General features: G+C 35.0%; 1 protein-coding gene across 1 annotated transcript in view; it reads right to left on the bottom strand.

Annotated features, from left to right (window-relative positions):
• Positions 1–21,612, bottom strand: part of LOC116168018 (putative carbonic anhydrase-like protein 2) — a 257,795-nt gene that overhangs the window by 150,940 nt on the left and 85,243 nt on the right. Inside the window, exon 2 of the mRNA XM_031483660.1 lies at positions 17,192–17,239. Coding sequence (XP_031339520.1) covers positions 17,192–17,239 — 48 coding nt within the window. The remainder of the gene's footprint in view (positions 1–17,191; positions 17,240–21,612) is intronic.

Here is a 21,612-nt window from a genome sequence, read left to right as displayed (position 1 = left end):
CAAAAATGAACTCGACACAGGGCCATTAGGGTAACGTAATCGATTAACCACAAAAAAGGTGATAAATAATTACCAGGGTGTTTTGCGTTTAATTTATACTTTGAATTAATATACGTATGGCATAAATTAATGTTTCAGATTAAACCTAAAAGCGGCGTAAATAATTGAATGAATCGTGTGCGTATTTTCATGCAAATATACCATCGGGTCAAAAATTTGTAAAAAAACAAGGTTCATATTTAACATTTTAAACCTCCCTTAACACCCAAAGAAAGTTGTGATCATTACGACATGTCGAAATGCATACAATGTGCTCCCCGTAAACAGTAAGTACCTACGTCATTCTATACCAATTTTCTTTATTCGTTGATGTTGTTTTATGTGTAGGTAAATATTTGATTTCGTCAATGCTATACATATTTTGTGCCGGTTTGTTTTTGCACAAGATTGGAAATGTGACATGTTAAGCGCGACCATCTGTTAATTAGCCTCCTAATTCGGTGCAAAATTACACTCACCACTGCCATACTTTGGTAGAAACTAAAACTACTTATAGTAGTTATAGAAATACAACACAGTAGAAAAATTTTAAGTTAAAGAAAGTTGTTGAAGGTTCCCACCTAAACACCTTTTCATTCATTCTGTGGATAGAGATGCGGTATCTCGGATGAAAAAAAGGGTAGTAACAATGTAAAAGGAATGGAAAGGAGAAAAATCCCACACGATGAAGGCGAGATGTTTAATTAAATTCAAAAATGCAAAATTAGAACTTAGGAATTGTGACGAATAACTAATTAGGTAACTAGTTACATAAATTAACAAAACAATGTTTTATTCAATTATGCAACATACGTTGAAATACACACGAACATGAGGAGTTCGAAAAACTGACTTCGATTCAGGAAGAAATGAGAGACAAAGCGTTGGAGGAGAAATTTAAGAACTTTTAAAAATCATTAGTGGTACCTTGACATTATTGGTGAAAAGTGATAACACATATTATTTAAAAACGAAACAAGTTATAAATCAGCATATGCACGACGAAAGCGCATTTTTGAGTATGCAGATCATTTCACGAGTAATCTAAATCAAAATAGACTAGATCCTGCACATCTAAACTACACCAGAAATCTTTTACTAAAAATTTGAAGTCTCTAGCTATTTCTTTTTGAAAAATAATTAAGTTGTTATTCTGGTAGCGCTATCTAACGGTAGAATTATAGCACCTCCGAAAACCATATCGAAATTATTTTCTTCAATTTGTCGATCTCACAAGTAATCTAACTCAAAATAGACTAGAGCCTGCACATCTACACTACATCAGAAAGCAATTTTTGAATAAGCAATTTCCATCAACCAATTACAAGATCAAACCCTTGCGCCATTTTTAATTTTGGACAGTGGGGCGTGATTTGTCATTCAGAAGAGAGGGGATCATTTTTTGATGAAGAAAACGAGGGTTGGTTAGTGTGTTTATTTTCCAAAGCGGCTTTTAGTGATCCAATTTAAATAATCCATCGTTCGGAATATACCGAATTACTAGGAAAAAGGAAAAATTCGCCAGTTAAACAGTTTTTTTTATCCAACTGGAAAGGCAGAAAAATTCCGTGCGTCGGAGTGCCGACTAATAAATATCTAAATGTGCCGTTTTTATGCAGATGAACAATTAAGTATCATGGTGCAAAAGTCAGAAATTGAGTGTAAAGTATTTTCCGGGTTTCAACAAAGACATTATCCGCATTTAGTAATCGTAGCACGAACATTAATGTATTTTAGCGAAGGATCTACGAGTACGTTATTGTGTTTGCTTTTGATGCTAGAAAGAGATTCGAGTAGTACGTTAAACGCTATTTCAAAGGCCTCGTGGATCCTTTGAGAAAAAATCATTGTGATTGGGGAATAATCTTTCACCCCTCCTATCTGAAATCTTCCTATCTCCCACTTAGAATCAAACGTCTTGTTCAAAAACAAAACTATCATCAATAAATTCTAAATAAATATTCTAAATTCACTACACAAAAAAATTTACTTTCGAAATGGAATCTCAGAACAAAATAAATTTTTTGGATCTGTCTATCGAACGTAACAACAGGGGCCAGTTAGACATTGGTATCTATAGAAAACCCACCACAACAAGTAACATAATACATTTTTCTTCCTTCCACACGATGCAACACAAATTAGCTGCTTTCAGGTATTATTATCACAAACTCTAAACTCATTTCAACAAAGAACTCAATATTATCTATCAATTAGCTGCTCTGAATAAATATCCTCCTCCAAAAGCTGAACATCAACATCATTTTTAAAGCCAGTAAAAGTCTCAAAAATCACCTGTCCAACACCAAAGACTTTATACCCCAATCAGTTAGATCTGGTATTTATAAACTGACTTATCCTTCTTGCAATTCCACCTATATCGGTCAGATGGGCAGAAAATTTACTACCAGAATTTCAGAACACTATTCCTGTATAAAAAACAATGTCTCCGCTGTTAAATCTTCCTTTGCTGCTCATATCCTACAAACCGGTCATCATTTTAACAAAAATACGGATTTTAAGATACTTCATATTTGCGACAAGGGTATGAAAACGAACTTTCTGGCAATGTTGAAGATTGCGGCTCAATTAAAAAAGAATGCTCACTTTTCCTTGAATGAAATTCAAGACTTTAACAATAACCTCTTATTCTTCCATTAATTTTTTGGCTCACCTTGTACTTTCAAAATTTTTGCTTCGCTTTGTATTTAAGACTGTTTGGTAACACTGCTCCTCAAAATTAAATTGTATTGGTATTGTTCGTCACTTGCCTTCAGCTGAGGTTTGTCAATTGCCCAATGGGGTTAAAAATTAAAATTTTATTAAATAATGATAATCTTTGTACCTACATCAATGAGTTGTAAGTACGTTTTCTTCAGAGTCAATATCTAATTCAATAATGGTTTCAGATTACAAACAATGTTTTTAATATTTGTATAGGCGGTTTCCGCTTGGCCCTTCGCTGGCCGTGTGTTAGTTTTACACCAACTATGTTATTGTCCGTTTAAATCTATCCTCTTCACCATGGTCCGTAAGTATAGGATCTTACAAATACAATGTGTTACCCGAGGCTTTTCTAGGTTAACTCAAAATCTAATTTAAATAATTTAATTTATTATTTATATTTCAATGAAACGTTAAAACGTCAAGATTTCAACAACTTTTCAACAATGTAATTTTCTCACGCACCGTACTTATAAGTAAGTGGTTTCAATAGCTCTCGAGTCAACGGTTTAATTTTAAATATTTTAGTTTGTTACCTGAAAATGATTAACAATCGAAACATGTCGTAACATTTGTCGGTTAACTTGGCCCCCCCACTGAGAGATTTGATAGTCGTATTATTTGAAAATGAATGCGCTCGTTATGCGCTCATATGCGCCACCGATAATAACTCTTGCGCCATTATCGTTTTTTAGAAATCCGAAAAAACATTTGAGGGGGGCCAAGTGAACGTAGCCCCCCCCCCCAGTACGTATTTTGTCCCTTGTAACTAGGTCACCTGATACATTTGGTTATGCGCTCAATTGCGCCACTTGAATTAAAGCTAGCGCCATTGCGGTTAAGCCGTGACAAATTTTCAAAAAGTGGGGGGGCCAACTTAACGTTTTTAAAAGTTACTTTTTTTTAACATCTTTTCATACGAAATTGTACTCTCAGGTATGCGCTGAAATGCGCCGTAAAAAGATATCTTTGCGCCATTCTTGTTTTTTGGTTATCCTTAAATATATTTGGGAGGGGCCAAGTGAACGGAACCCCCATAACGCATTTTGCTACCGGTATTTGTGCCACTCGATACATCTGGTTATGCGCTCAATTGCGCCACTTGAATTAAAGCTAGCGCCATTACGGTTAAGCCATAAAAAATTTTTAAAAAGTGGGGGGGGGCTAACTTAACGTTTTCAAAAGTTACGTTTTTTAACATGTTTTTTCTACTACATCGTACCTTTCATCATGCACTAAAATGCGCCGTAAACAAAAATCTTTGCGCCATTGTAGTGTTTCAGAAACACTATACAGGGTGTTTTTTTGGAAGCTTTAGTTAAACGTTTCTGGGAAAGTAAAATAGGTAGGTTTTTAAAAATTTGTACTTAGAAGTTACTCCGAAGGCCGAATCGATGTAAAATATTTTTAAAATGAACGCACTTCCGGAAATACCGGAAGTGGCTAGGAACTTCGTTATTTTAAATGGCAACGCCTATTTTGGATTCTACGTGAAATTTCAGTTCTTTTGATATCCACATGTCATATCTACCATTTATGGTTTTTAAGTTATTTTGACTTTAAGAAAAGAAATGGCGGATGCAGATGGTACTTTGATAATTGATTACTTAAAAACGGTTGTAGTCATGGCAACCCATTTTTATCAGTGCATAGAGAATGAGTAGAGCTTTCATTTAGTGTACTTAAAAAAAAGTTAAGTTGCGGACAACCGCACCTATGGAGATCCAAAGTTATGAAACTTCAAAGACTAAAAACTCAGGTTTTTTTAATTGAATGACCATTTTCTTACTATTATTATTACTACTATTAACAGACGATCAAATCAAATAACACTAACATCCATCGTCTTAATAGTATCTTTGACTTCTCCGCATTCCCATTAGCATTACTTTTACTCGAGGTGCATACATACAATTTCATTTAAATATCTTAACAAAGACAGAAATTAGATTGCGCATGCGCAATATTATTTTTTCATCTTCAAAATTGTTTCAGGTTTAATGAAAATTTACTGACACAGAAAACCGGGCATTTATGTGTTCTTTGTAACAAGAATTTATTATAAAAGATACTCAGTGGGGGGGCCAAGTTAACGGACCCCAAAATTATATCTGTTCGTCAATAATTAAATATCCATGGGGAAGGTTTTGAGGAATTGAGTAGTTTATTTCCTGTATGGTTCATCACCCCATTTAGAGTATGGATCAACCACGAGTTTTTTCTGATTAGAGTAGGTACTTAACTAGCACCTATTGATAAATACATTGTCATCAAAATTTGAAAATTGATACTTATTTCACTGTAGTCTCGAAATTAACCATGTAGACGGAATAAGTAAATGAAACTTAATTAACACAAAACCAAAAATGAAATACACTGTTACCTGTTACGTATGTAAGTATCAAACTTACCATCAATAATTCTTTTGGCTTTTTTAGAACTTAGCAATAACATTATACTAGAAGTGTCAAACTAAATTTTAAAACTTTGTATTTCACTTCTCGATAGTTGCGTTTTAAATGGCCAAACTTCTCTAATGCTTTGATGTGGTCCATTTAAAACAAAGCATCGGGGAATTGCTGCAGTATGTGCTCTTTTAGAAGAATCTCTTTGCAGTTGGATGTAGCATCACTCTTTTTGTAGAAAATTGTCGCTACAACCGCGAATTCTATGTGTAGGTTGCACGGTGGCAATCAATAATTTTGTTCAAGTTAGGCACAACTTTAGAAACTTGCTTTGATGTTGAACATTCAGCGTAATAACTTTATTGATGGGTATCATTTATTTACTAAGATTTATTAATAACAACGGACAAGCGCTGACCAAGTTCGAAGCCCAGGTTTTGGTGGTGGAAGATAGCATAATTAATTATCTAACATGTTCAGCGCACAGCTCACCTGTCTTAACTGCTAGTATGGAGTAAAACTACAGTAGTGTGTTGGACAACATGATACTCGTTACACAAGTAAATTCGATTAAAAAATCGCCCTTGCGGTGAATGTAGAATATGTGGGCCGGTAAAAGGGCGGAACATCAAGAACACGTAGCGTCAGTCAACGCGTGTTACAAATTCAATATGCATAAACGGCAAGCGGACCGTCCGGCTGTATTAGACTTCATGCATTATTCTGGCGAGACAAGGGAAGCTTCGCCATCTGTAGAGGCCTCTATCATGGAAATTAGCGCGATTCAGAGTGTACAACGAGTGAATCCCGTTTCCGCATTTGTGATATACATGCAGCGAACCCTACATAATCCATTCGGCCGTAAGCCGAATCCAAATCACCTCAGACGTGCATTCACCGGTTGGAAATTGCCCTTGTAAATATCTTATGGCCAATTCGCACTCGGAGAACGCTAGTTCTGCTTTTCAATTCAATCTTAAAACACTTTCAGGGCCCTTTTCGTGCTTCCTTGATTCTTACTGTACGGTTATCCTGCGCTTAAGGATAAACCTAAAAAATTGAAACAAACGCCGTTCAGTTACTTATAAGGAAAGACCTTGCAAATCTATTTCTTTCCCTTATCCCTTTTTCCGTCGTCACGACCGTCGTAGGATTGTTTATTGGGCTGAAGCACTACATCATGGATGGCGCACATGTGGCTCACTCCCGTATGACCGCACTTCGCGGGGAAAATCAATTTCCGCCAGTCTGCTATGTGGCGAAATGAAACCGCACGCATTGGGAGGCAATCGTTTCGTGTGAAGTATTTTTGTAAATTTATAGTTACTTAAATTAGACCCATTTATAACCGAGCTTATTTCCAAAGTAGGGAGGGTCTCACAAACTAAGCTTGTTACAAAAGTTAAATTGAAAAACACAAAGTTTCTATAATTATTATGTTTTCTTTGAATGAGAACTACATCAAAATGCACTCAGTGTATCCGGAAACTTTAACAAACTTTTTTGGTATGTGCATTCTCCTTCCGTTGTAATCAAGTAGATTTCTAATCGTAATAAAAGTTGTGGAGCATCGGCAATTTTGTATATTATTTTCGTGATCCTCTCAGAATCTTCCATAACAGTCGTAAAAGCTCTCTCGTAAATTAACAACGACCAGGTCAGCTCCGGAGTGCTTACTAAATCTACAAGTGATGGCTACATAAAGTTTGAGTATGCGGATCGCATTTAACATTTATAAGCATCTGCAGATTCAGCTTCGCAATCGATTCCATTTTGTATTGCCGGGAAGACAAATGCCTTGAGTTATATTGTGCCAGTAATTAATGAGTAGGCGATCAAACAGTGGTGTAACGTTTTTAATATCAATTCCTACCCTAATAAATGGGTATTGGAGGATCGATGTAATACTATTATGAACTAATGACAGTTGAGACCAATAATGCTTTAGCGCTTTGTATATTCGTGTTTGACTGACTGATTTTACCACATAAATTAATAACCACGCTACCAAATTTCCGAAGACAAATTATCTACGATACAAAACTAAGAATCAATAATGACAAGCGATTTAATTATACCTAAGTCTCAAATGCCATTCTAATTAAATTCAATAATCTTGTTATTAATTTGCCAGTTGGGGTTTTGCTAGAATGTAAAATTCCTAGCCTGCGGTTGTATTTTTCATTACTGGCGGATGTTGGTAAAGAGAGCTTAACAGTATCAAATCTACTGCTGCTTTGTTAACATTTTTAAATGTAATCATAAAAGTAATTAAGTGCATAAATTACACGCGATATCTCAATTACGGTTTACTTTAGTTTAATTTCTATTTCATTCTAATAAACAGTTTTGGAATCCACCTATTTGCAAGAGAGAAATAAATATAATATTTTTGTATTGTGGTTACTTAACAAATAACGATGAATATGATATTATGGATTGGTACCTACTTAACATAGTATATTAGGTAATTGATGAACGATATGTCATAGTTTCAATTAGAAATTTTACCTCCGTGTAAAGTTACACTCTCTAAAATTTCTGAACATTCTCGAATTACCATTGGCGTGCGGAATTTTTCAACTAAAGGTAGGTATATTTCATATTAAGCCGACACCAAACATTAAATACGAGGGCTATTTTTTTTTCAAATTCTGTTAGGTTGGCAATGCATACGCCGATGTCATAGCCACCTAGGGCGTGTGCAGTAGTGTTGAGTAATCTATCTGTCACTATCTACCAACCGGGGCGACCATTACGTGGCGTAGTTTTAATGTGAGCGCTGTTTTATCATGGCTACTATCATTGAAGCCCCCGCAAACTGCGTGATTCGCTCTGTGATTCGTTTTTTTTAAACAGAAGGCAATACTCCGACCGAAATTAATCTAAGGTTGTGTGTTGTGTACAGGGAAAACATGATACGAAAATACGAAAGAGATGTAGTATATTTCGCGAAGGGTGAACTGATGTCAGGGTCAGGGAAGGAAGCCGGTAGCAACAACAATTCTAACCAAGGATTGCATGGAATTCATAACATTTTATACGTGAAAGACACCGCCCTAAAAGGGATTGAACAAGAATTAAGAGGGGTAATTGAAAGGAGATTAAACATCCTCTACTGTACAAGTTTTCTCCATAACTTGATTGATGGTTCGATGTTTGTGTGTGCGAGTGGTTCAACCTGTCTCCGTGGAGTAGGTACCTAATGCAGTTCGATCTTTCGCTGTATCTGTTGCCTACTCGTCTTGTGCGGATTGCAGTTCTTAGCATCTTAGCAATGCGAGTAGGGACCCTCTCATTAACATTTCCTCTATTTAAAATATGTTCTGCTTGCGCGATAATCGATTTTCACATGAATACTTGCTATTGGCATTCTCACATGTACTTTTCGTGTTAAATTAATTTATGTTAACTGAAGGCTGGAGTAGAGCCACACCATTTTGATGTTTCCTATGTACATGCCATTTATTATTTTACGAGTTGTGTTATCTCAATTGATTGTACAGGTATTTTGATGTGTTGTTGTACTGAATTGATTTATCATGTTTTCCACTGCATGTATGATGTCTTGTGTATTTTGTTTTTATGAACTTGTTTAATTGCTTTTGATTTGATTATCTGATTTTTATCATACAATTGTTGTTGTTGTTATATGTTTTTTTATGTTTGTTGTATTATATACTAGTGTGTTCTTTATCTAATGACGAGTGTAAACGTATCAACATGTCTGCACAACAATATATATTATTATATTATTATTATTAATTTGAGATGTGTATTTTCTCTTGCATTTTATTGCTGTAGGTGATTTATTTCATGTATTTGTGTGGCATATACCGAGGATTTTGTCCCGTAGAAAGTTTCCCTGGCATGGTCTTGTTGAGTGCGTAATATATTTATTTGTTCTTGTCATTTCTTACGCACAAAAGTTCTGCCTTTTATGTAATTCCCTTCCCGATTATGTCTCACGTCCCAACACATACAAGAACCGATTACACAACGTAGGAGTTCATTCGTGCCACCCATATCGAGCCGACTGCCATCCAAATTCGTTAAGCATAAGGTAAGTCAACGTTTTCATTGTCGGCTTGATAGACCCCTAGGAACATTACCTACACTCTACTGAAGTTTCCATTAAAAGGGGGGTTCTATCAACCCCTAAATCATTCAAGAATTTTTTGGAATGTGATGGATAATATCCTTCACATTCCAACACATCCGCGAGAAAAGGATGGTAACAACTTGAGGTTGTTAAAAATTGGTTCACAAACCACTGGTTCATCATGTGTAAAATCTATCAATATACAGGGTGTTTAAAAAAAAGGTCCGATATTTTATCCACGTGTAGCACTCATGCGTGTTAAGGAATATCACTGTTCGTTTGTTTTTAATATTATATTGTAATTTGTTTGAGAGACAGAGTTGATTTTGTATTGTCTTCAACAAAGTACAATATTAAAAATTAACGAACGGTGATATTTCTTAACAGGTAAAATTTTTTATTTATTATTTATATTCTTATATTCTTAAAGAGTATATAAGAGAATTTATATTTTATTAATATCTACCAAAAAGTTAAACAACCTAGCAATTTATTAAGCATTTCGGTTTAAAAAAATGTGCTTCATCTGCACAATTTATACTTGTTCAGATGTCACTCAATATGGGTACTTAAGTAATCTACTTTAAAGATACTTGTTAATTAATAATTAAGAGTTCAGGATATTTAACTTTAATCTGAAATTTTAAAATAAAAATAACGAATGCGTACGCGCTTTGTAACTTCGTAAACTCAAGTTAAGTATCACACTCATTTGTGTTAGAGCCTCGTTATTACTAATACGTGTAACGTGCTTCTCCGAATAAATCAGTTTTAGAGTCGCTAGCTTACGATCTTCAACACATAAACTAATAATAATTTATGACGTAGGGCATAAACAGAATTCGGTTATGAGACTAAAGCAATAAAGGTCTAAAATGTACGTTTCTAGCATATCTGATTGTTTATGCGGTTCTTAAGAAATGGATATTTCTCTTGTAAAGAAAGCGTTTGGGATGTAGTAGAAGTAGTAGAAGCATTTGTTAATTATATCCAGTGCGAATCCATTATCGGCGTAATTCACTGCCAGGTAAATTCTTTTCAATTAAGATTCATTAAATGAATAATGTCCTTCAAAGTCGTGGCTACCAATTAAAAAATATGCCAACGTATGCCACTCATCACAAATTCAAAATACGTAGATTGATAGCAAACTCTTATAATTTTGGATACCATAACAAGTTTCCGTTAAAAATCTTGTTTTGAATATATATAGAGTGTTCCAGAAAAAAGTTGATTCGCGTTATTGTTCTTTTTTACTTTTCGTAACTTCAACGGCCACAGCAGTTCCAGTATTGCCAGTACATATTTTTCGTTTCTATTTTCATTGTTTACTTCTTGCTTTATTTTTAATGAAAGCGTACACCTGGTCTTTCTCATTATGTGAAAGATCTGATTATTTCATAAGAATAGCTTGCAAAAAATGTCATCTTTGCGTGCATCAGAAATGATTTGTAACGTCATCCACTTTTAAAATCCGCGACGGCACCCCCTTCAAATTGCCAAATCTCTTTCCCGTTTCCTCCGTAAAGTTTCTCCCAGTCTCCTTCCCATGTAATACAAACTGATCCATACATTTTTCAATAATTTCAGCTTTGGCAGCCCAGGCCAAATAGGTCATGACATGATAAATACTCAACGTGATTACACGTCAAATGAACCATTATTGATTAACCAAAACAAATAATTTGGCAAATAATAATTGTTTATGCAACAAGTGATTGTTTGCTGTACGTGACCTGAAAGTTCTGCCTGTGATTAAGTCTGGGATTAAGTATTACGATTCGGCCTGAATCTATATTATATGAGTAATTGATCTACATTTGAAAATTAATTGTTAACTACCATTTGCAGTAAGTACAAACGGTGGTGATATTCACTTCATGATAAATAATAATTTCAAACCGTAGTTTTTCAATAGATAGATTAAGATGGCAAAATTAAATCATCTGCTATCGTAGTTATAGTCGAGGTTTTATTTTGTCGAATTTCCGAACAAGTAGGTTGAGTAACGAAGTTTAAATTAATTAAATATTAAGGTGTAGTTGCTTTTTACGATTTAAGTTCTATGAGTAGGAATATTTTTGCGATTTTTATAATTACCGAATCAAAAATTCTACTGTTTTTTTTCCAGTTGCAAAAAACGCGATATCTCGGGAATGGATGCAGTGCATAATTCTTAAAACTTTGTTATAAATGTAAGCTAGGGCCATATATTTTGTGATGAAAAAATTGTTAATTATATGCGCCACCGCCAGGCAGGGCTACCTAACTTAATTCTTTTAAATGGAATACTCTACTTTTTATTAGATTTCGCTTACTTTTCGTGAAAATAATAATTTTATAAATTTAACATGTATCTAGGTGAATAGATGCTTGAAAAATTCGAATGAAAAAAATAAAAGATTTCATTCTGTAAATTAACTGAATAATCCCACAATATCCTCCAATAAAGCACATGTTAAATTGATAAAATTCATTCTTTTTAGTAGCACTTATAAGTAAAGTTATCACAAATATGTTGTAATATTGCAAAAATCTAATAAATCATTTAAATGAATTAAAGTAGGTAGCGCCACCTGGCCGTGATGCAATTAATTTAAAAACGTATAACCCTAGCTTACATGTAGGTACAACAAAGTTTTAAGAATTTTAAAATCTGTATTCATTCCCGAGATATCGTGCTGTCCCGTTCCTCGCCGAACGCCCTGTATACACATGTATGTAAGTGTGTACGTAATTTTGTTTAAAAAAGTACATTTACATTGGACGTGCATTTAAAACGAAACAGAGCTATTTTCGGTTAATTAAATAAAACTAAAAGTTTAAAAATTATCATTCGAAATCCAGCGAATGGAGGCCTTTCCTACGGGAGCCCATTGTACAGTTTATACTCCCTCAATATCAAAACTTCATAAAATGTAGTGTGAGTTTATAGCATTGTTTTGTCTCTATACATACCTTGAATTATCCTGCTTTAAATGTGTCGTTATTAATAGCCATTTCCGCAAACATGTTTCAGGAAATTCTGCAGCGTTAGTTTCTTGATTATATTTGACCGGGCTTCATATGCGCATATACACTCTTGATCTAAATTTTATTGGAGCGTGGTAATATCAACTTAATTAATTTGTAGGTATATTAAATTTCAGAATCCTTGAATAGTCCTCGTGTAGGTGGTAAACTATTCGATCGATATTTCTGTCAACAAAACTGTTTGATGTAGGGGGTTCCGTGGTTAAAATTAATTTATTACTGCGTTAACGTTTTTTGTCATACTTTCTCTGTCATTGCAAAATTCCTTTTGTCGCCAAACTCCTATATTTTGTAGGTAACCTACGGTTATCATGTTTCGACGAATGCATGATCACCATTCACCACTTCCACCACATAGGTCATCTATAAAATCCAAGGTAGCAGAATCTAAACGAATTCGCTCTTGATAGGAAGTTTAATTGAGGATGCCTTATTTAAATTAAATTTCCAAATTTTTCTTTAATTATTTGTTTCACAATAATAGCAGATAGAAAGGTAAAACTAGCGACCCAGGAGAGGTTTTTCAGTATGTATCAAAAAATGTCTACTCCATATGGGGTAAAAATAACAAATCCAAAGTTAGTTTTTGAAAATTTAAAATAAAAACGATTCAAATGTCATTTTTGATCGGGCCACAACAGTGATCAAAGTATCATGAAATGATAATTTTCCAAAAAACCAAACTGTTAAACAATTTTTAGATATATTTAGGCTGCTGCGCAACGAAGTGTTTTGATATCTGATTCCTTCGGTGTCGATACAAGAATTGCAGTTGTATCTTTTTCTCAAATTTTCAAAAACGAAGTTTAGATTTACCAGATTCGTTTTCACAAATAATCGAATTCTTTCGGACCTCATTCTAGGGTGCCCCATCCCAGATTACGAATTTTTCCGAGTTTTTACAAAATGGGAAAGAAAGCCAAAAACAATAGGGTTAGTTCTAACTTGCTATATGTCAAGATTAGTGAGAAAAACTCAAATTTGGAGAACAAACATTCCGGATCTTCTACAGACATCGACAAAATTTTTGATTTGCTCCTTTCTATTACTACCTTTCCTTTACATAATATTTAACTGTTTCACCTGTATGGGCACTCCGTTACCTACAACGCAAGTTTTACACACCAAATATACAGGGTGTCACATATAAGTACATAAAAATTTGGGTGGTAGAGGGGAGCAAAACAAGCACTTTTTCTAAATAAACTGATGGTCCAACGTGTTTCGTTTGGGAGGCACCGTAAAAAAAATGGTGAAATTTGCATTTCTTCTTTAACTTTTTCTCAGCAACCAGAACGGTTGGAAAGACTGGTGGCACGTCTTGGAATAGGTTTTGGGGTATACCCTTTCCGATTTTGCAAAAATGTTTTCAAAACTCTGATATTTGGTATCTGGGGGGTTTTGAACATGAAAATCAGGAATCTTAAATTAGTTTTTGAAAATTCGAAAAAGTTTCACTGCAATTCTTAGCCGGACAACGAAAATGTAGATTCATCGAAATGTGACGTGATGACTTGATGTCGAACAGTTTTTAAATCACTGTTCAAACAACAATTCTCATTTGAAAATTGGTCCTTCGGGTCAGAAAGTATCCCCCGTCAATTAGGGAGTCATCCAATTTCGCATGTATGTAGTTAGTTGAAAATGCCACAAATATCAAAAAATTCCTGAAGGTTTCTTGAAATCTTTTTCAACGTTCCCTACCTCTTCTTACAATCTTTGGAAAACCTCCTTTAGAACGTATACATGTGTGTCAAAGATAAGGGGGTCCATCATGGGGGTCTCCGAAACCGTAAAATATACGACGATGGTCAAACTATAGAAAAGATTCGCAATTAAAAAGTTCTTATCATGCTTTATTGAAAACCAGACAATTCTCATTACTTCCGAAGCTATTCCAGAAAAACGGAAATTTCCCGATTTGGTTTTTTCCGGTGTTATTTGAACAGTCACAAGAAAATTAAAAAAACACTTCTGCCGTATTGTATATTATTACGAATAGAACGATGTACGTCACACACACAAATTAAAAACAATAGTTGGGAACTGTTGGTTTCAACAGGATGGTGTATCCACACACAACGACTGAACCGTGCGAGAATATCTCTCACGCATTCCCCATTTTCCAGGAAATTTTTCCGATTGGTATTCTTGCACGATTAGGGCGTTGTGCGCGGGTGCATCATCCCGTTGAACCTGTACCTCATATGTGACCTTTTATTGACCTTGAAAATGTCTCTTAAGCATGGGGAAAGTTTATTAAATGAACTGTGGCAAGCTTGAGAACAATTTTCAACGACTTCTAAGATCTCAGAATTTTCTTTGAATCTCTATAGAATCCCTGGAGGCTTTAAACCTTCAGCATATTATCAATTAGATCCAGAATAATCGTCTATTACAATTTTTATACGGTTGAACGATGAAAAATCTAAAAAAAATTTGGTGCTAGAAGTGTTCAAAACAAGCATTTTCTTTTCAATTAAATGTTGGGTCCAAAAATGATAGATTGGCAGGTATGCCTCCGAATGCCACAAAATTTGAGTTCTTCTCAAGAAATAAGGGTTAAGATTTTAGTACGCCCTTCCTGATTCTTTTCCTGGTACTTTTAATTTAAAAAATACCAACTGTAGTTTTTAGTCAGATCACAAAAACGATGCCAATTTAATGAAATTTGGTAAAACTTTCTTGTCTCATAACCACCTGAAAATATTTGAAAATATGCTTGTACCTTCAAAAAGTGGTCGATGTAAACCAATGGGATCTTTTATACACACCTTGTCCGCAGTTAATATAAATCTAATTTCGCAGAAATCAGACACCTTCCTTGCAAACTTGTTGAGGGATGCGCCATTTTGGGGTACGAATTTTGAAACACAATCTTTTCACAATAAGAAGAGGCAGATTGGAAATCCGTTGAGTGAAAAAATTATCGAACAAATGTAAATTTTGGAACGGGGGGGCTGTCATTCGATTCATTTTGGTTCTCTAATTGATTTGGACTAATTGTTTGGTTGGATAGCCTCTACAAACCAACTTTTTTGGCATATTTACTTTCAAAAATGAATTTATTTACAAAATTTAAATTTATTCGTTGGAAAAAATTATAGGGTTGTTTAATAAATTAGGCTAGTTTATATTTGATTAATCCAGACCAATTTTCAGAAACTAGGGAGTAAAGTTACATGAATTCTCCAGAAATATTGGAGTATCAAATTCAGAGGTAACATTTTTTCCAAATTTTGATCACAAATTATTGACATTAATATAGCTGTGAAAAAGAAATTACCTCAATTATCTCCCATTATTAACCCATTTATTTACCTGAGCTAGCTGGAAGGAAAAGTACAAAAAATGCAGGTCCCGAAGGTACTCCAACAACAATACGGCGAGAAGAGAAGAATAAGAAGAATTTATACATCAAACCATCTTTATAATGTAACAGTCCGTTACAGAAGCAAAAAAATTAATAAACTGCATTTCTTATACAAATAAACAAAGAATGATGCTCTATGACGTCCTCGCGGGTTTAGAAAACGGGAAACTTTTAGATTATTTTGCAACATTTAACTAGTAAAGGAGAAGAAAAGTAAGTAGACCTACCTGCGGGTTAAAACTGTAGTAAGAAAATGTAAAATTGGATACTTGATGGGTGAAATATTCAAATTGTGAATAACAGGCCGTTTTTGTGCAAAATTTCAAACTTCGACGAGAATTGAAATCAAAACTACAATTCTGTTGTTGAAAAGATAAAAGCCGAACTGTAACAGATTACAGGGCAGTCGATGGTTGTCTTCGTGGCGCCAATTGTTCTTCGTGTTTCGCATGTGAAAGGCAATATCATCATTCTACGAAGCCAACTATGTTTTCACAAAAAAGTACCTACAAATAAATTACAATAATATAGGACCATTGAGTAATTATAATCCTTCACTCAACGATAGGACGGAACGCGTTTCCGTGAGCAAGGATAAATTTTCATAGTCATTGGATAAGAGGATTTTAAAAATGTGTTTGTCTGTTTTTTGATACGGTCTATAAAGACAAACGTAATTTTTGTAGAAGGTATGTAAGCTGAATTTTCATTGTAGATTCGTGTGAGAATTTTCCACTCAAGTACGTATTTGTGCATTGATTTAAGTTCAGGCTGTCGTTAATGTGGAAAGGAAATACGAAGGGAGAATTAAGAATTTAAAGTACTCGTAGGTAGTAATTAAAAGTGAATTTAAAGTAGTTATTTATTTTCTGTCCGGTCGGTATATTAATTGAGTAGATAATTTTCAGGTATTCAAAAAGAAGCTTGGCTTTGATTTATGACAAATTTTGGACTAACTACTTACGTAATACACTTCGTAGGTAAAATACTATGACGGGAGAAATTTGCCACCCCACTGTCACATTGTTACTGTCAAATTTACTATTAAAAATGACGATTAAGAATAAGGTATAACGAAAAGATTAAATAAATGTCTAAGTGCACATTAGAATCCCGTGCAAAAACACGCACTGCTCAAATGGCTTTCCAAACCATAATGAAACCTACACAAAAGAAACAGGGTTCGCAGAAAGACCAACTCAATGAGCATTACAGCTTCATTGTGTCACAGTAACCTTTTTTTTTACATATATAGCAAAAACGGGCGGCCTGTTGTTTTTATCTTAATCCTTTTCATTGCAAGTAAACATTACATAGAAAACCCGCACAATCGGACTAATCTTAATGTCGCGTTAACCCAATTGTAAAAAAATATCGACAAGAAATAACGTGTACAATTACTGGCGAGATTGTAAAATGGGGTGGCGAAAATACTCCAAACCAAAGACTTGCTCTGTGGAATTGAAAGATATGTGGATATGTGCACATTTCGTTGCGCCCATTTCGTAAACTTACCGGAAATGCCATCGTACGTCCACCATTCCTGCCAGTTGTCGCATCCAGCTGAAACAAGAAAAAAGACATTCAATAAGCCACTGTCTTTGTGGGATTCGCTGCAATTGTTTTTAATAAAACTTAAAGGCGTAAAATGAACTGAAGTGGATTTTATTAAAAGTTCTTGAATAAACTAGTGAAGTGCTTGAAATTTATGCGCTATTTGAGAACAAGCCGTTGTTAATATGGTGTGAAATATGACCTCTAGCGACAGAAACTTTAAATAGTGTTTCATAAAGTGTACTTTTATAAATTACATGAATTTACTACTTCACAACGAAGAAATGTTATTATGCTAGAGCATATACTGGGCGTTTTTCGCCTATAACTCAAAAATGGTCTATCCTTTTGAAAATTTCACGTAGTACTAAATTATATAGGGATAAAGTCTGCATGGCACCACTACGTTAGGCCGGCCACACATGGAATTAGACACGCTCAGCCACGTTTAGTCCATTTTACTTACTTACTTATTACTTATTATCCCTCTCTTGTACTGGACCCTCAACAGGCTTGCGCCCAATTACAGAGTGACCCGCATAATGCTTTTTAGAGGTGCTTCTGCAGAAGGTCTTAAGTTGGTCTATACTACTCCGGTATTTACCTTACGGATTAGGAAAACTGCAGGAAAACCTAATTCGGAGTAGCCGGCAGAATGCTCGAAACTGATCTAAAGAAATTCCCATCTCTGCCACAGATGAAAAATTCACCTCAACCCAGGTTCGAACACCCGACCTCCGGATTTATAGTCCAACGCTCTACCACTGAACCATAAAGACGGTTGTTGCGTCAATATCGAGCGTACAAAGTCGCGGGGGCAATGTACCTCAAACAATTTGTACAGGGTGTCCCATTAATAATGGTCACAGGCTATATCTATGGAACCATTAATTGCACAACTTCGGGAAAAAAATTGTTAACAAAAGGGGCCAAGAGAAATCGCTGGAAATTATTTTCAAGTTTCTAGCTTCGCCGCTAGATGGCGTACGATTCATGGTTAAGTAGAAAAATTATTTTTTTTTCTAAAATATACCCAACAAACATGCATAAAAATACATGCATAGCAATCTTGTATCAATTTTCCATCATTTTGGTGCAACACATATTGCTCTAGCCGAGGCCTACGATACTTAAAGTATCGTAGGCCTCGCTCTAGCGCATAAAATAGGAGGGGTGTGGGAAGGGGAACATCTCTTTGAGGAATTGGATTAGATTAACCCTGAACTACTATCGCATTTTCTCAGTAACTTAACTACTATGGTGGGGTCATTTACGACCCACATATTTTAAAGTAAGTATACATGGTTCTATTGTAACACATATTAAAAAAAGATGAATAGTAGCACAGACAACATATACTACAGACGGTCAATGCAATGCTATAGAAATAAACGCAACACCTAATAGAGTACGGTTAGTGTGTTGTCTACCTTGCAGCAGTCGAAATAATTTGTCGTAAAATGTGGTAGACGCACAGAAAACTGTTGTGTGTGGTAAAAGTGTGTAATAGGTGGAGTCATTTTTGTAAAAATAAAATACATACTCAAACCTTATTTCCTCGGCTTCAACGCCGGCCTTTATGTAGATAAGATAAGCGTTCACTTGTATAACATCATAAATTACATGAAATAGGATACATTTTAATTCTTCATTTTTCTCTTTTCTAAACATTTAAAAAATTGATGGAGCGGGTTTGGTTATACAAGGGCGGAAACTAAATTTGGCCTCCACATATAAAATTATGAGGTTGGACAAGGAAAGATTTTATTAGAATAATAAACATAATTTTTGTTTTTCCATAATAAATATATTATTATACCGGGTGGTGACTTGTTCAACGCACCATAGGAAATGCAACAGAAATTTTTTCATTTCTGTTTATTGACTTCTCTAATTATTTTAGAGAGAAAGTTTATTTAGGTTTTTTGTAGGGAAAAAAATTACGAATCCATGCACACTATAGCTTTTAATTTTCTGAACTTTGAATCCAAGAAATTGGATAATTAAAAACTGGCGCTTTTAAGAAAATCAGTGGTGCCATGGCAATTTGAGATCAAACATGGCAAAAATGTAGGCGCTTTTGTTTGATTTCCTAACTCCATGGAATTACCGACTTTATAAACGCGACAGTTTTTAATTTTTAAATTTTTACTGATTCTGAATTTATAAAATACGAAACAAGAATATGTACGGATTCGTTTATATAATTCGAGGTAAATCTTTCACTCACGCCTTTGACGCTCCCGACGAAGGCGACGACGGGCGACTTCAGCGCCCCCCAGACTTGGCGTCCAGGGCCTGGGTCCCCCTCGCCCCTCCCCCTCGCACGGCCTTGCCTACCTATATGTCTCTGTGATAATACCATCACAAATTTTTTTGATTAGGGGAGGGAGCACTTAACGAACTTTATTTTATGTCAATGTGTAGGGTCAACATAGTCCAGTCAAATTAGCTCCAAAAGTATTCTGAACTGGATGTTGGCATTTCACACAACGAAACCAAGTGTATTCTATGTAGTTCACTGCCCGGAAGCTCCCGGAACATATTGCTATACACAAAAAAAAAACAAGAAAAAATGGAAAAATGCAGTTTTTTTCTTCGTCAACTATTGCTCGAGCTCATAGAAATGAATTTGTTTAGAATCGAATTTTCAGTTGGTACCAGGGCTCGGAATGGACCGGAACGAGCCGGAACGCTGTTCCGGTTGGTAAAAAGTATTACAATATCGTTCCGTTTCGTCGAAAATATTTGTACACTGTTCCTTTTCGTAAAGGGACCGCAGCGTCGATCCTCTCCACCCGCACACAAAGAAATTTTACAGAACCCTACATATTGTTGGATTATTTGTCATTAATGCGATAAAAATCACATGGAAACGAAAATACGTCCTTCAGATCATACCAGCACACGAAACCCATTAGTATCCACTGGTCTCCACACCAAGGGAAACAATAAAAATGAAACATTTAATTTTTGTTACGTTTTCTCGTTGTTTTAATGTACGTAGTACATGTTTTCTATGTCCCCCCCCCCCCTTCCTCCTGATGGACTGATGCTTGCGTTCCGGCGAAAATTTCCATTCCGAGCACTGGTTGATACAGAACCGTTCATTTTTAAATGTTATTGTTTTTTCTGGAAAAATATAAAAAAAGTAATCCCAAAAATTAACATTTGTTTTTGTTGATACGCCCTTCTCGATGCTTTGTCCTTCAAACTGGATGACTCCCAGAGCGTTTGCAATATTTTTATGGATGGTGGAACCGTAAAACAACCTATTCCAACAATTGTCTGTTGTCCCGATAAGTTTTGCAAATCGACGGACTGTGGAATTAGTTTAGTGGAAACCCCAGAAATAGAACAAGAAAGTAACTTTATTAGACCCTTGGCACTCTGTTTAATAAAAATCATACCAACTGTATCTGATACAAAAATCGATCCTAAACGAATTCGTTCTCTTCATTTTTTCCGTAAGAGGAATAGTTAACGAGATACCTAATTAAATGCGAAAAAACGACATTTTCCCATTTTTTCTTCGTTTACTTAAATAAACCATCTCGAGAATCGCTATTAAAACTTTGTGACAATTTTCGTAGGTAATTGCACAAGTGCATCAAAATGCTCTTTTAACAAATTATGAAGTGTAACTTCAGCGCATTTTCCATAAATTGATCAATACTTCCCCAAAGGCCATACCTATGTGCGCTACGTTTTTCATTACTATTGGTTAAAATTTTAAAGAAATATCTTCATAAATAAGGAAGTTGGCACTCACTGCGCAGTTGATATTGCGCGTCCTGCGCATGCGCTTATTAATCTGATATTTATAAAATGCAATACGTTTGCTTTTATTAAAGTATCTTTGGTTAAAATTTCAAAGAAATATCTCCATAAAGAAAGTTTGCATTGCGCAGTCTGCGCATGCGCACATCTAATTTTTACTATATGCGATATATTTGCCTTTACTACAAGTATCTGTGATTAAAATTTCAACAAAATATATTAATAAATAAAAAAGTTAAAATTGCGCAGCCTGCGCATGCGCAGTTCAATTGTTAAGATTTTCTTTGACTCAGGTGCCAGAGCGATACGCTACCGAATGCAAAAAGAACGAACTAAATATCTTCAAAAACTGTAGGAGTAGTTAAGGCCTCGGACAAACGGACGGACAGAGAAAGTGGCTGCAATAGCGCACCCAACTTCGTTGGAAAATGCGCTAAAAATTATCAGGATTATTTTGATGCACGAGTGTAATTCGGGGTAATATTTCCCGAATAAACATTACAAACTCACCTTACCTACTTATAAAATTGTTAAGTGTGTTCCCATGAAATGTGCAATTATCGCAGGGCTCTTTCGTTTTCTACAATGCAATTACCGCTGTA

The sequence above is a fragment of the Photinus pyralis genome, unplaced genomic scaffold (assembly GCF_008802855.1).
Source record: "Photinus pyralis isolate 1611_PpyrPB1 unplaced genomic scaffold, Ppyr1.3 Ppyr1.4_LG4, whole genome shotgun sequence".
NCBI classification, from domain to species: domain Eukaryota; kingdom Metazoa; phylum Arthropoda; class Insecta; order Coleoptera; family Lampyridae; genus Photinus; species Photinus pyralis.
This window is presented reverse-complemented; position numbering and strand designations above follow the sequence as displayed.